The sequence below is a fragment of the Eleginops maclovinus genome, chromosome 9 (assembly GCF_036324505.1).
Source record: "Eleginops maclovinus isolate JMC-PN-2008 ecotype Puerto Natales chromosome 9, JC_Emac_rtc_rv5, whole genome shotgun sequence".
Classification (NCBI taxonomy): Eukaryota; Metazoa; Chordata; class Actinopteri; order Perciformes; family Eleginopidae; genus Eleginops; species Eleginops maclovinus.
Genome location: NC_086357.1, coordinates 3,747,808 through 3,761,902, shown reverse-complemented (window position 1 = coordinate 3,761,902; position 14,095 = coordinate 3,747,808). Strand labels below are relative to the sequence as shown.

At 39.9% G+C, this 14,095-nt stretch overlaps 1 protein-coding gene and 1 pseudogene across 3 annotated transcripts in view; both read right to left on the bottom strand.

Moving 5' to 3' along the window:
- mcf2l2 (MCF.2 cell line derived transforming sequence-like 2) overlaps positions 1 to 14,095 on the bottom strand; it is a 114,460-nt gene that overhangs the window by 66,023 nt on the left and 34,342 nt on the right. For all 3 annotated transcript variants that reach the window (XM_063891725.1, XM_063891726.1, XM_063891724.1), the window contains exons 3-10: positions 11,389 to 11,503; positions 10,210 to 10,300; positions 4,437 to 4,556; positions 2,693 to 2,809; positions 2,455 to 2,604; positions 1,219 to 1,343; positions 984 to 1,098; positions 267 to 386 (exon numbers count right to left, since the gene is read on the bottom strand). In XM_063891725.1, coding sequence (XP_063747795.1) covers positions 267 to 386; positions 984 to 1,098; positions 1,219 to 1,343; positions 2,455 to 2,604; positions 2,693 to 2,809; positions 4,437 to 4,556; positions 10,210 to 10,300; positions 11,389 to 11,503 — 953 coding nt within the window. The remainder of the gene's footprint in view (positions 1 to 266; positions 387 to 983; positions 1,099 to 1,218; positions 1,344 to 2,454; positions 2,605 to 2,692; positions 2,810 to 4,436; positions 4,557 to 10,209; positions 10,301 to 11,388; positions 11,504 to 14,095) is intronic.
- Positions 6,635 to 7,524, bottom strand: LOC134869708 (general transcription factor II-I repeat domain-containing protein 2A-like; annotated as a pseudogene).

The following is a 14,095-nucleotide window of genomic DNA, read 5'->3' as shown; positions in this document are numbered from 1 at the left end:
ATAATTTGCTATGGCTCAGAAAATAGAGGGTTCGTCCACGTATCAGATTGTTTGTGGACTATTTGTTAAATATGTTAATGTCCTTGGGCAAGATACTGAACACCAAATTGGCATGGCCAATGATGTGTGTGTGTGTGTGTGTGTGTGTGTGTGTGTGTGTGTGTGTGTGTGTGTGTGTGTGTGTGTGTGTGTGTGTGTGTGTGTGTGTGTGTGTGTGTGTGTGTGTGTGTGTGTGTTTGTGTGTGTTTGTGTGTGTGTCAACTGACCAGGGCCTTCTCCTCCAGTGTCTTCAGTTCTTTAAGCAGATATTCAACTCTGGCCACACAATCCCCGATATCGGATAGGCCGGTTAGACTTTCCGTCAGACTGTCTAGAGACACTTTGACCTGGAAAACCAAAGAGGGGACAGAAACAGCGACACAGAAGACAGAAAAGACAGAGAAAATTATTCTGTTAGTCACTTGTTAGTCCATCGTGTAATATTATACATTTTTGCAATATCAAGACTAAGAAGGAATCCTTAATGGTCCCACAGAGGGAAAATGTACATCCCAGTATTAGGAGCAGTGGGCTGCCATATGTACGGTGCCTGGGGGGCAGTGTAGAGAACAGTGCCTTGCTCAGGGACACCTCAGGGATTTGAACTAGTGACCTTCCGGTTCCCAAGCCAAGTTCCTATGGACTTCGCCACCACCGCCCACATCATCAAATGATCAAATCCAATGTTTGAATTAACACATTTTACAACAAGACAACACTGAACTTTTCAGAACTTGAGGTCTCTGGCAGGATGTGAAGCCGAGTTGATGTATTTACTAAGTCCAAACTTCACTCAGCCGTACAGTGCACTTTCTGAATGATTTCAAAATATGACTCTACAGCTGACGTCTTTTGAAGCTGTGGGAGGAGAAGAAATCGGCAAGATCCAAAGATTGCTCGCCAAAGGTAGCCGGGCTTTGAGGCATACAGATCTACAGATATACCTCTCTGAAGTCCTGTTCAAAGTGGCGTAGCTGCAGGCACTGCTCCAGTTTCAGATGGTGTTTAGTCCAGAACTGTTCAAACGCATTCTCCGTCTCATCCAGCTGCGCTAGGAGCCTGAAACATACAAGAGGACCATGATTAGAAACACATTGAGAGTTATTAAATGATTATAGTACTGCGGTGCAATGATAAAGACTGATATGCATTTTGTAAGGTAGAAAAAAGCGTTGTCACCTTTCCACAGTGGTTTGGTTCTCCATCTCATCTGGGTTCAGTTGGTGGTTCTCTGACTTAGCAGCCTGTTCCTTGATACACCCTAACAAGGTGGTGCCCTGCTTCAAAGCTAGCTTCAGTTCATCCTGATTGAGAAACATAGAAGGATTGGAAATAATGTTAAAATCATCTGTAGAAAAGCTAAATGTTACATACATGTACTGTATGTGACAGGATACCATGTCACATAGGGGAAGCACTACATGCATTTGCTCTCTTAAGCATGGGGATAACAACCTCTCAACAAATAATTGACCACCAATTGCATTTGGATCTCTCCAAAAAAGTGACTGTTGTTTTTGTCTTCTGCAATGAATCTTTAGTACTTGAAGTAAAGTGGAGCACATGCTGACCATCATATCAACAGCCTTTCAATTCTCTAGTCTATTACATACATTAACAAGCTACTGTGTCATGATCCCAGTTTTCGTCATCCCCGCAACCACCTGTACACTGTGAACTTCATCCTCTCATCAGTTCTGCTTGTATGAAAGTCCTAATTTCCTGTTTTTCTTCTGTGTCGGGATTGAAAGTCCTGTTCTGTTTTGCTTTTTTAGATAGTTTAAAAGCTATCATGCTATACTGTATGGGCTCTACTTATTTTCTTTGAACTGGAAAGGCTCGTCTGAAGCTTTATAATGGCCATATAGAGAGAGAGAAACACATTGTCAGAAGTGAGGGCCACATGAAGTGCCTTCATGCTATAAGCCTGGTCACATTTCAGAGTTATTTTAGAGGAATACGCTGTGGATTTGCTTGAAGAGATTAGGTCAATTTCCATTGTCTTCATCATAAACCTTGATCAGCAAATTCCATTGACCAAAAGCAGACCATCCTGTCTGTGCTGACTTTACAGGACAGTAGGTTGTCCAAAGTATAGTTGTTCTAACCCTACTCTGCCAAATTAGGAGCAATGTTAAAAGAAGTTGCCTCTTCCTGTTAATTTTTGACTAGATAAGTGACAACCAACGGTAGCTAATGTATAACCCACAAGTAGTAAAAAGGCAACTGTATGGTAGACCAGGCAGTAAGATAAGGATGAGTGTTTGTCTATCTTGACTTTTTTTTATGGTAAACTGGACACCTTGCTGCAAACTCATGCAGTGGCACACAATTGAAGCTACACTTTCACCCCAACCAGACAGAAATGCATACATGTATTGTCCATGTCAGAATGTGCGGGTGTATTGAATGAACCTTGAGGTTGGTGTGTTGGTCGGTGTGTGCTGTTAGCAGGTCTTTGGTGCATAGGACGTCATTGGGCAGCTCCGTCTCTGCCAGGACTGACCCAAACTTCTGCAAAATCTGGGCTGTAGTTTTCACTGTCATGGCAAAGTTCTCGACAGCCTGGAGAAAAAAAGGACACCATTTGGAAATTGGAATCACTAATATTTAAATGAAGCTGGACGGTTTGTGGTTCAGTGTGTTGACTCACAGTGCGGTGGTGTATCCACTGACTGTGACAGTACTCCAGGCTTCCTCCGAGCTCCCGCGTCAGCTGGCCTTTATCCACATAGCTGTGCAGGTCTGACAATGAGTTCAGCATCACGATCTGCAACACATTCAGTAGGTCACTTCCAGCGCTTGATCGCGACCTACATTGTGTAAAAGTGAGACTCATTGTAGCACTAATGGGTTAATTGGTAAACCAGCCTCAACAGCAAAGAAGTTGCTTGTCAGTCTCTGTAAGGGAAGCTCCCTGATTCTACCATTCTAGTTCAGTTTGATATCATGAACAGGAGAAGAACAACCTGAGGATAGGTTTATCAGCAGGATTTGGTCCGCCTTGTCATAACAATAACAGCTAAAATACTGAGTTAAAATTTAGGACATTTGTTTGAAAGACATTTATCAGGCATGAAAACGACAGATGCATTGAGGAAACATTAGGCTTCAGTGTTCTTGGAGTCTCATACTAGGGACCAAAAGCCAGCTATCCCAGTCTCTGCTGCATTAACTTCGACCATTCCTTTAAAATGTATCTCTTGAGTCCTCTAAATAAATAGAAAATTAAATACTAAATTACTGGAGCACCCATTTGAAATAATAAGAAGAAGAAGATATACTTTATTGATCCTTTACAGGGAAATATCTTTCCCCACTCTGTAGTGTTTACACACGGGGAGGATATACATGCACAAGCAAGGATGACATACACGCACAAACAACCACACACATGCAGGAGAGGCGGCAGAGCAGGGAGGCTGCCAGGTACCCGGTGCCACCGAGCAGTTTCATGCTCAAGGGCACCTAGGCAGTGGCTCAGGAGGAGAACTGGCACCTCTCCAGCTACCAGCTCACTCCATTTTTCTGGTCCAATTGGGACGTGAACCGGCGGCCCTTTGGACACCAGTCCAAGCCCTTACAGACTAAGCCACTGCCGCCCAACGCTGCCTCCATAGCACTGAAATCACAACTATTATGAACAAGTTATACTTCCTGTTAGTTACACAGTTCTCAGATGGTTGTTTTTTTTGGCTCAATATATGCTCCTAAAATGTGATATCAGCACAGGTTTAGTCATCGTTTATGTGAACCTTTATGTCTTTCTTATCATTACTAGTGTTAACACATCTGGGGTGTGAAGGTGCATAAAAGTGTTGCACACATTATTTGGCAGTTTGCAATGCATACAACAGGATGTGGTTCATATGAGGTGATGGTATCTTTTTCCTTCCATTTTATGTTTGTGGGTTTTAGAAACTACTGGGGTTTTTATTTTCCATTGTTAAAGATTCAAACATGGCATTTACAAGCTGGTTGCCAAATTTTAGAGTCACCGTGGTATAGATTCTATATGTTTTAAGCCCAGAAATGAATATATAGGAGCTTTAGCATTTCTTTCCCAACATTTAATTCATGTATGTAAGGAAGGCATGTGTATTTACTGGAACAAAAAAACAAATAATATAACAGCAAACAATGTTATTTGAACTTTATTTTCAGCTAGACCGTAATTTACTGAACTTGAGTTCTTCAGTGCATGTTTTCGATCATTATCTGAATATTAACTGGGGAGGGTTTTGTCATTGACACAAAAAATTCCACTGTTTTTTTTTTTCATGCAACATTTATTTGTCATGCATTTAGTTGGAGTCTCTAAAAACTGTTCAGCAAAAAGAGAAGTAATTGTTCCCAATGATTGCAGTTGATAGTTGTTGGTACTGAAGCATTCTTACCGGTACCTTCATTTTGAATTCGTCTTTGTGCATCTTGAGCCCGATGTCTGATATGGCCCTGTGGAAGAACCTGGATGGCCTCAGCACCAACACCAGTTGCAGGTTTCCAGGAAACGCCCCCTGGATAACACGGCAACATGCACATTTACATACATCCAATCCTGTCATTTTATTCAAACAGGCTACACCCACCAGCAGGATATTCCTGGGACCAGAATGCATTTACAGTATTGCCTATCAAACACTTTAAAGAGTCAAATGATTACAGCTTTTCAGTCTGAAATCTGACTCAGTGACAGGTCAGTAAGACACGAAAAGGTAAGTAAGCGGAGTGTCAGATTATTAATAGAAACTCTGAAATATGTGTGTTTGTCGGTTTTTTATTACCGCTGTTCATTTATGTCCTTGAATGATTTCTCGCTGCTTGGTAAATGCTATTAACAACCACAAAACCAACAATACATTTCTGATTCAGCTTATCATAGCACTGAGTATAAAGTGTAAGTTTTCAACCACTGAAGCCCTTTGAGACTTAATCAGAAAAAGTAAACAACTAATTTACAATTAAAATGCAAATATTTGGTCCAGTCTTTTCTGTCTCTCAGCACTCCCCAAATAAAAAAAATGTTAAAACTTAAAGAAGCTGTGCAGAGAACCACGACAGGGATTGATTCCAAAAGCATATGGGGTCAGATCAGTCTCATAATTCACGAATGCACACAGAAGGATTCACACTTGTATTTTCAATGCACACACAAATATGTTCAGTTTCACATATATGTAAATAAAATCCAAATACAGAAAAAAGTTTTACATGTGTATTTTTGATCCACACATATTTGTTTTCCGTGTCAAACCGCTGAACCTGCATACTCAACCTGCTTTCTGTGCATGGATCGTTGTGCATTCCTGTGTGGGTGTTTTGAGACTCCCCTGACCAGGGGTGGGCAATTAATTTTTACAAGGGGCCAAATGAGAAACCTGAACTGTGTTGGAGGGACGAACCAGTGATAACTTGAACTTAATTCTGCTCAATATTCATTTTCTCCCATTGTAAAAAGCAGTAAATTATATATTTTGATTAGCTGCTACTGGTTATCAGAAGAATAAGGATATTCTGTAAATATTTATATAAATATATGAAATTGCGTTGTAGGTCAAATTTGAAAATACTCCTATAGAAGTAATAAACAGTAAAAACTAAAACAATCATTACATCAGTGTTTCATTTTATATTTAACTAATCTTCACAAACACTGAAAAGGTGTTTTGCAGTATGTTAAAGATATGCAATTGATCAACTTTATACAAAAAGCAATACATGCTTTTAATTTTTTTCAGTTCATTTTATTGTTCAGTAAGAGATATCAGTCTGGCTTGGGCTTGAACAAGTGCATTGAAATCTGGCTGAATGTCTGAGGTGGATATGCGAAGGACAGCTGAGAGGTGATCATCAGTGATAGAGGATATGTATCTGGATTTGTTGAACTTCCTCACTGACAATAATAATAATAATAATAATAATAACAACTTAAACTTATATAGCGCCTTTCATGGTACCCAAGGTCGCTGTAGGAGCCTTTCTTTAGTTAGTGTTTTGTGCAAGTACTTTATCTTGACCACAAGGGTGTAGTATTTTTCTGTTTCTGTTTGATTGGTTACCACACAGCAGCTGCCCAGCAGCAGCTGCCTCAAATGAGGGGATGTTTAGTTTTGAGTTGAATGGTGGTGGGGAACACACAGTTCTTACCCAACGACAGCCAGAGAGAAAGCCAGTGATCTTTGATTTTTGCTTCAATCATAATCAACTACATGGTACATTTCTGTTTTGTTAATAACTTTCCTTTTTGTTACAATAAATGGGAACATCACCCAAAGAGATCATTTTTGCACAATTTTATTCTTTCTGGAATCGAGTTAAGACACTCCTCAAACCACCATCAGGTGACTAATTAAGTTAGCTTTTTGGGATAGTCACCACAGTCGCTTTACAAATAGGGAGGAGAAAAGGGGAGTGGGGGTAAGGGATCAAAGGACTTAGTGCAGAGAAATGTTTTGAGGTGCTTTTTGAACATGGGCAGTGATTGGGCAGAGCGGACGTGGAGTGGTAGACTGTTCCAGAGTGTGGGAGCATTGGCAGAGAGGCCCTGTCTCCAAAAGTTCGCAATCTGGTGCGGGGAGTGCCCAGCAGGTCCTTGTCAGAGGACCGCAGGTAACGTTACTGAGTGTAAGGGTGGAGGAGATCTGTGAGGTATTGTGGTGAGAGTCCATGGAGAGATTTGCAATTTCTGTTCACATGTGTAGGTAGATCCAAAGAGGACTACAATCTTCTGAGCATGCCTCCTCAGGTGTGGAAAGCTCCCCTCTTTGAGAGAAGAGTAAAAATACAGCAGTGAGACTGACTTAAAGTGCTCTGCCAGAAGTGTGTCAGACTGCAGGTCAATGACTTCCATCTGAACATCACTGGGTGCATTATCCACACTGCAGGTGAAGGGAGAAGAAACCATGTGCATGTCAGTCTCAACTGTGTTGAAGTCTTGAAATCGCCTTGACATCTCACCATGCAGTGCTTCTAACATGAAAGAGTACCTGTGGAGGTGATCAGCTGATGGCGCGGCTTCCTTCAGTGTTGGCAAGTGGGTGAGAATGTTGTCCTTCATTTGGCTTGAGAGAAGCTGCAACTTTCTCATAAAAGCCTTCACTGCGCTGTACATTTCATGCACAAAAAGGCCCTTGCGTTGCAGTTTGACATTTAGTTCATTCATTAGTGATGTCACATCAACAGCAAAACCAAGGTCTACCAGCCAGTCTGCGTCTAACAGCTGTGGGATGTCATTTCCTTTCTTCACGCAGAACTCTTGAATCTCCTCTCAGGTCCCTGACATTTTTCAGCACTTTGCCCAGGCTGAGCCACCTGACAGCTGTGTGGTAGCTTATGTCACGATGTTCAGTCTCATTTTCCTCCAAAAGTGCAACAAACTGTGTGATTCAATGCTATTGCTCTGATGAAGTTAACTATTTTAGTTACAACATCAACAACATGGCTGATTTTTAACACTGACTTACACAACACCTCCTGATGTATAATACAATGCAAAAAATGTCAGAGGGGATCTTGCCCGGGGTATAATTCCATGTAGAACTGCCACTGCCCATTTGAGTCCCAATTTATCCAAACATGCCTCCGTGAACAAATCAGACAGTTGTTGTTCCTTTCATTGCCTGCATGGCTGCCAGCTCCTCCGTGATTGTGAAGTCTGCAGTTATCCCACGTAAGAAGACGAGTAGCTGGGCAGTGTCACGTACATCGCAGCTCTCATCCAAAGCCAGAGAAAAATAGTCAAAGTTGACCGCTCTGTACTTCAGCTGAAGCTCCAGATTTCCCGGGATGTCCTCAACCCTCCTCGTTACAGTGCGTCGGGAGAGGGGAACGTCCCCAAATGCGCCCTTTTTCTGCGGGCATATTAGTGCTGCAGAGTCCACAAAACACTCCTTAATAAACTCTCCGTCAGAAAACGGCTTACTTTTTCTGGCGATTTTGTGGGATATGACTGGGTGTGCAAAGTTTTGTAAAAAGTTCTTGTTGGTTTTGCAGTTTAGCTAGCAAAGCATCCGACTCCCTTGAGCGCTCTTCATCAGACAAGTTCTTGTATCTCTCCTCGTGTTTGGTCACGTAGTGGCGATTCAAATTGTAATCCTTTAACACATCGACCTGTGTACCACAAAGCACACCGCTTTACCTTTGACTTCTGTAAATAAATATTTAGCAGTCCATGTCTTGTTGAAAACGCGGCATTCGGTGTCAACTTTTCTTTTTTTGGTGTGAGCTGACATTTTGAGGGCTAGCTGGCCAGCATCACTTGTCTCTATTCACGCACGCACGTCATGGACGTATAATACGCACGTCATGGACGTATAATACGCACGTGCATCCAAACGTAAAAAAAACACGTTTTTCAAAATAAAAGCAACACACTTGTATAGCTTGAACGGCATAAATATTTTTTCATTCATGTTCTGATTGACCTCACGCGGACAGGGAAGCCCAAATGGCCGGATGTGGCCCGCGGGCCGTAATATGCCCAGGTCTGCCCCTGATGGTCACCCGATTCGTACTTGTAATGCGTTCCATCTATAGCCAATCAGATGTCTCCTCCATTCTAAGCCAATCACATGAGCGCGCCCCCACGAGGGTAGGATTTTGCACCGTCCAGAGCTGACAGGTCAACTTCAACATGGCGTCTAGCACAAATCTAAGTGTCTGCGTGAATGATTCAATATGCTTTAGGTATGAATTGTTGTGACGTTAGTGATGTGTTACTGTTAGCATGGAAGTAATATGGGTGGCATGTAATGCTAGCGTTTGCTGGCAAGTTAGCTATATAATGCTAATAGACTACCTAGGATTATTACTTTAAATACGTAACATTAGCCATAAATGTCTTTAACTTCTTTCATTCTCTTGTTTTGTATTTTAGGGACAGCTTAGCAAGAATGAATCCAAAGTTTCCTGCTCAAATTATTATTCAAAAATTTATTCCATTGTGTTTAATGATGGAGTGGAACTGAACATTTAGAGTTGACGTTAAATAGGATTAACCGGTAAAGGTCGTACGTAGTCTATCAGCATTATATAGCTAACTTGCCACCCATATTACTTCCATGCTAAAAGTAACACAACACTAACGTCACAAGAATTCATACCTAAAACATATTTAATCATTCACGCAGAGCGGACCGGCGGCACGAGGGGGCAAAAGGGGGCTTTGCTCCCTCAGTTGAATTTTTTGCCCGTCGTTGTAGTGGCCGTTTTAATAATGTTCAAAGTTCCTAGGCCACTCAGTCTGCAATGTATCTTGGTTCTGACTGGTGTTCCAATTAATTCCAAACCTTTGGTGAACACTCAATGTAGTCACGGGAGGCAGGTAAAACTTGAACGAGGGTTTATTCAAAAGAAGTACAACGCAGGTGATTTTCATCCACAATACATCTCGTCCGGTCCAATACTGACCTAACGTTTTGATATAACACGTAACAGTAAACACGGTCAAAAACGTATTGCAATCCAATCTTGCAGACTTCCAGCATGTAACTAGCCTAGCATAGCTCCTAAAACTCCGCCTTGAAAGCTGCGTTTAAGGCCCTAATTCCATGTTGGAAATAGGATAACCTAGCATTTTATATGAAAAAGTAGTACACAGAAACATAACCTTAGCATAATCCACCTATATCACAGTTTACAAAAATATACAAAAACGATAGTATAAATGAAATAATATTTAGCACCATGTAATATGTCAAGCCAACATAAACATTTTCCCCAAATATGACTGTGTGCTTAATTGGCTCTTACAGTCGTTAACTTACAAAGTAAAATGGAAAGAAACATCAAGATGGAAGGGGGGAGAATCAACTCAGTGAACAACAGATACCAAGGATGCTGGCTGATGAAGAAGAAGAAGTAAGCTAGGTAGCCGATATAAGGCTTAGTCATCTTGCCAAATAGTGAGCCTGTGTTGATGTATGAAAACTATGATAGAACTGGTTTATAAATGGTTCTCAATGATTGATAAAGTGTTTACAACCTAATTAATAACCTAATTATAACCCTTTATGAAACCTTTATAAGGGTAGTCTTATTGTAAAGTGGTACCAAAATAACTTGCCTTGCCTATTTGAATGCGCTTAAAATGTTGCTTTGCCGTGTTAGATCTTTATTTATAGATATGTACAAATGTATGTATATGATGATTCCATGTGTTGGAGAACTTACTGCGATCCTGGACAGAGAGGCCTTCACTGAGCTCCATTTGTCCTTCCGCCGGTCGATGACAACAATGAAGCCGATACTGGCAGCATCCATGCTGGAGACAGGAGGGAAAACATATTTAACTGGTCTGCTGGTTTGTGCATGTGCGTGTATAGTTTTCTAAAAGTACTTCACTGCTTGCTGATCCTGACCCAGGCACATTACATTAAAAAAAACAATGGCTCCACCCCTACATGGGAATTTCCAGTAATGTGGATCCATGCCAATGGAGCACAATTAATACTGAATTTATATGAGAGTAAAAAGATGACTATAAATAATCACATCGAGAACTTGGTGGCTTTTTCTTCCATTTGAGTTACTGAAATTAGAACTTCTTATGATGGTGTCTGGGATGTTAAAGGGATAAGTTGAAGAGGCAATCTTCTACACACCAAATTACATTAGTTTTCTTTTTCCTTGTAGTTTGTCCTGCAGCTACCCTCACAAAGTATGTACTGTTGCATGACGTTTGCATACTATTGGGTCCATATTATTCTTTATTCCAATAGTTCTTAGACTTTGACCCTCTTGCTCATATACAGTATCTGCTGCTCAAAGGTTTGTACTTCTTGAATAAATACATAAAAACTATATTACACAGTAGTATTCATCTGTTACTAAGCCCACTTTTCAATAACTTCCATTCATTTAAGTTCAAAACTTTTTCCAAACAGATCTTAGTTGATAAAAAAAAGCCCTATAACTTATTTACATAACAAGCTTGAAATATACCCTTCCTATTTCCCCTTATTATACGCAATCTGAGGCTTCTGTTTTATGGAATGAGCTGCAACACTTTCTGTAACAAAATCAATGAAACCCTTTGGAGAGCTGTGAGGTAGGTTTTTTTTTTTTCTTTAAGCATATTAGAGTATCGAGCATAATTTACATTTGATTGATTTCGGTAACTTATAAGCTAACTTATGAGCCAATATACCTCACCTCTAGTGAGTTTTTCTGTATGTGGCCCTGAGTGAAAAAGGTTTGGACTAAGAGAGTATGTTACTGTAGACTGGGTCCATTTATTACCTTTCACAATAAAAACTCTAATCATATGATGTTTGCGGACAAGCTTTTAGAAGTTCCCGTGTGTAAAGACTTTTATATACTGTAGATGTATGTGTACAGTATATACAGTACCTGGGTATGCTGGTCAAGTAGGTAACGACATTGAGGAAGTCTTCCTCTGGCACTTCACTGAAGCTCGAGTACTCTGGGAAAATGATGATGGGGGCGCCTTCTTTCCCTCGCCCTCCTGCAACACAAAAACAAGATTCACTCTATGTGAAGGTTTGACTATAATATGATTCCCTTTATGTTTAGAATTGATAATGATGCCTTTAAACCACACACCACATCACATGGATGTATTTATTGATTGCTACCACGTAACCCGCTCTCCCCAAAATAAGGAATAACTTCCAGTGAAACTGTATTTTAGTTTAAACTGCATGTTATTACATAGTATCTATAAATCTATCTATCTGTTAATTGTATATGGCATAATTTAATTAACACTTTTATAGTTGGCTTTGAGCCCGGTTGAAATGAAACTAATCTGTCCTGCTCTTAAAGCCCGTAAAAACAAAACATTACGAACATAGAAGTTGAAAAATCTTTTCATGAAAAACCTTAAAGCCACAAATGCTCTCCTTTAACTCTCCTGCTTCTACAAAATGGTCACAAGGTGGCCAACTTGAGCTAAAAATCCTCCTGCACCTCTCAAAAAACTGTTCTGCAATCTAATGCCTTGTTGCTCTGCGTCTAGTGGAAACAAACAATGTTATAAACCTTCTGGGATTATTAAAGACAATTCTATTATTTTTAGCTTGTTGGGCTGCCTCTGAGTGAACACATATAATAACGTAGTGCAGGTTTGATACATTTCTGTCCTTCCATGTATGAACTGTGTACCTGTGTATAATGTATACCTCAGTGTAGAGTAGAGATGAATCAATAGTGACTATGGAATTTATTTTAAATATTTAAGACACAATGCTCATAAATCACAGATAGATTTTCAGGTCTGGATGCAAAATGTTTAGTGTAGATTATGGAATGGTCTTACACAGTGCTGTAAAGTAACTAAGTACATTTACTCAAGTGCTGTACTTAAGTACAATTTTGAGGTACTTTTAATAAACTTATAAATAAACTATGACATATGGTTAACGGTTAGGATATCTGGCAGCAGTAGCAAAAGTCATTTAAATGATCTGGATTAATGATGGTAAATATAATCAGCCCTTAAATCAGACTTCAGTTCACCTGCAGTAAATCCAGCAGCTACCCTGCAGTATACAAAGCCATTCAAACTAGCTGCACCTTTACCAGCTCTGAGAACACTTTAATGATCAATAATTATAAAACATATCAGAGATATTATTCTGAAATGGACCAATCAAACAATGACTACTTTTACTGTCGCTACTTTAAGTACATTTAGATGAGAATACTTTCTACATTTACTTGAATAATGGAGACAAATCTTTTTGTGAACGCAAAATCTCATGATTTAGGAAGGTCAAACATATAAAACAATAGTTAAAATGTTGGAATAAATAATCTTCTCTTCATGAGAAACAAGAAAACGTATTCTCTTCATTCATGCTTTGGTAATAAGGTGTAGTGTATCCAGTGCAGCTCCATTAGTAGAAGCATTCTGTCCTTATAAGCATCTTCACTGCCTCTTAACACCGTTAATGTACCCAGCCACTGAGGATTTATCATCATGATTACAAATGTGAAACACTTAAGTTTCCAGATCCTGGTTTTAATTATCTTTGTGTTTTCCCATCTGCTGATTTTTAGAAGAGTAATTCTTCTTTCAGCTCTCCATTCTTATACTTTTGGTATGGAGGTTCTCTTTTCTCCTCGGTAAACAACCACAAATAAATGCTTTCGAGATCATAATACACTGTAAATCAGATGATTTAAGGTTGATTAAGGTTAGGAGCAGAATCACATGTTATACCAAGTACGTTGTTGACTTCGCCAATGCAGTCAATTTATGTAGGAAAAAAAAAAATAATAACAATAATAATACTTAAAAATCAAAAAACCTTTATTCCCACAGCGGGGAAATTTACAAAAAAAATATTTATGACTAAGCAATAACAGTCATATCCACAGTTCAGTTAACTACACTAAAGTGATATAGGAGCAGTGAAAATGCAACCAATTTTTAGTATCATATTTCATCAGATTGTGTGTACAGAAAAAGACTTTGGCTCACCCTGCTCACCATGTGTTGTGCTGGTTGCTGATTCCTATAATAAAGGCCACCAGAGTTCACTGAGTTCACTGAGTTCACTGAGTTCACTGTGGCAATATACAAAATTGGAGAGTTCCTAGTTTTCCTTAATGTAATGTATTCTCCATGTGTCGCCCTGTGTTTGCGCTAAAGTAATGTAAAATGTGTAAAAGTTTTGCAGTGGCTGAGGAGTTTGGGAAGATTTTTTTCGAAAAAACTCCAAACATGGGCTTGTGTGAATGACTAGAAAACACCAAAAAAATCAAGGACAGCGGACACCATACTGCTGTTGTACAACCATTTCCAACAACTCTAAGAAAGAATGGTTCCTGTTCACATGTCACAAAATCGTATACAAAGAAAATGGACCAAAATATCCAACCAAAAATACCAGCAGATCCTGCTGAGAAGGCTACACACACACATGTGGTGAAGGTAGGTGCGGCTGAGAGGGGGATTTCTGAAAACAGTTGTTATTTTTGATGGTGTAAAAAGACCAAGAGAAGGAATGAGAAGCATCTCTGCAGAACCACTCCGGCTGCTGTGCCACATGTGGAAAGTCTGAGGGAACCCAGAGTGAATGCTGAGGAGACG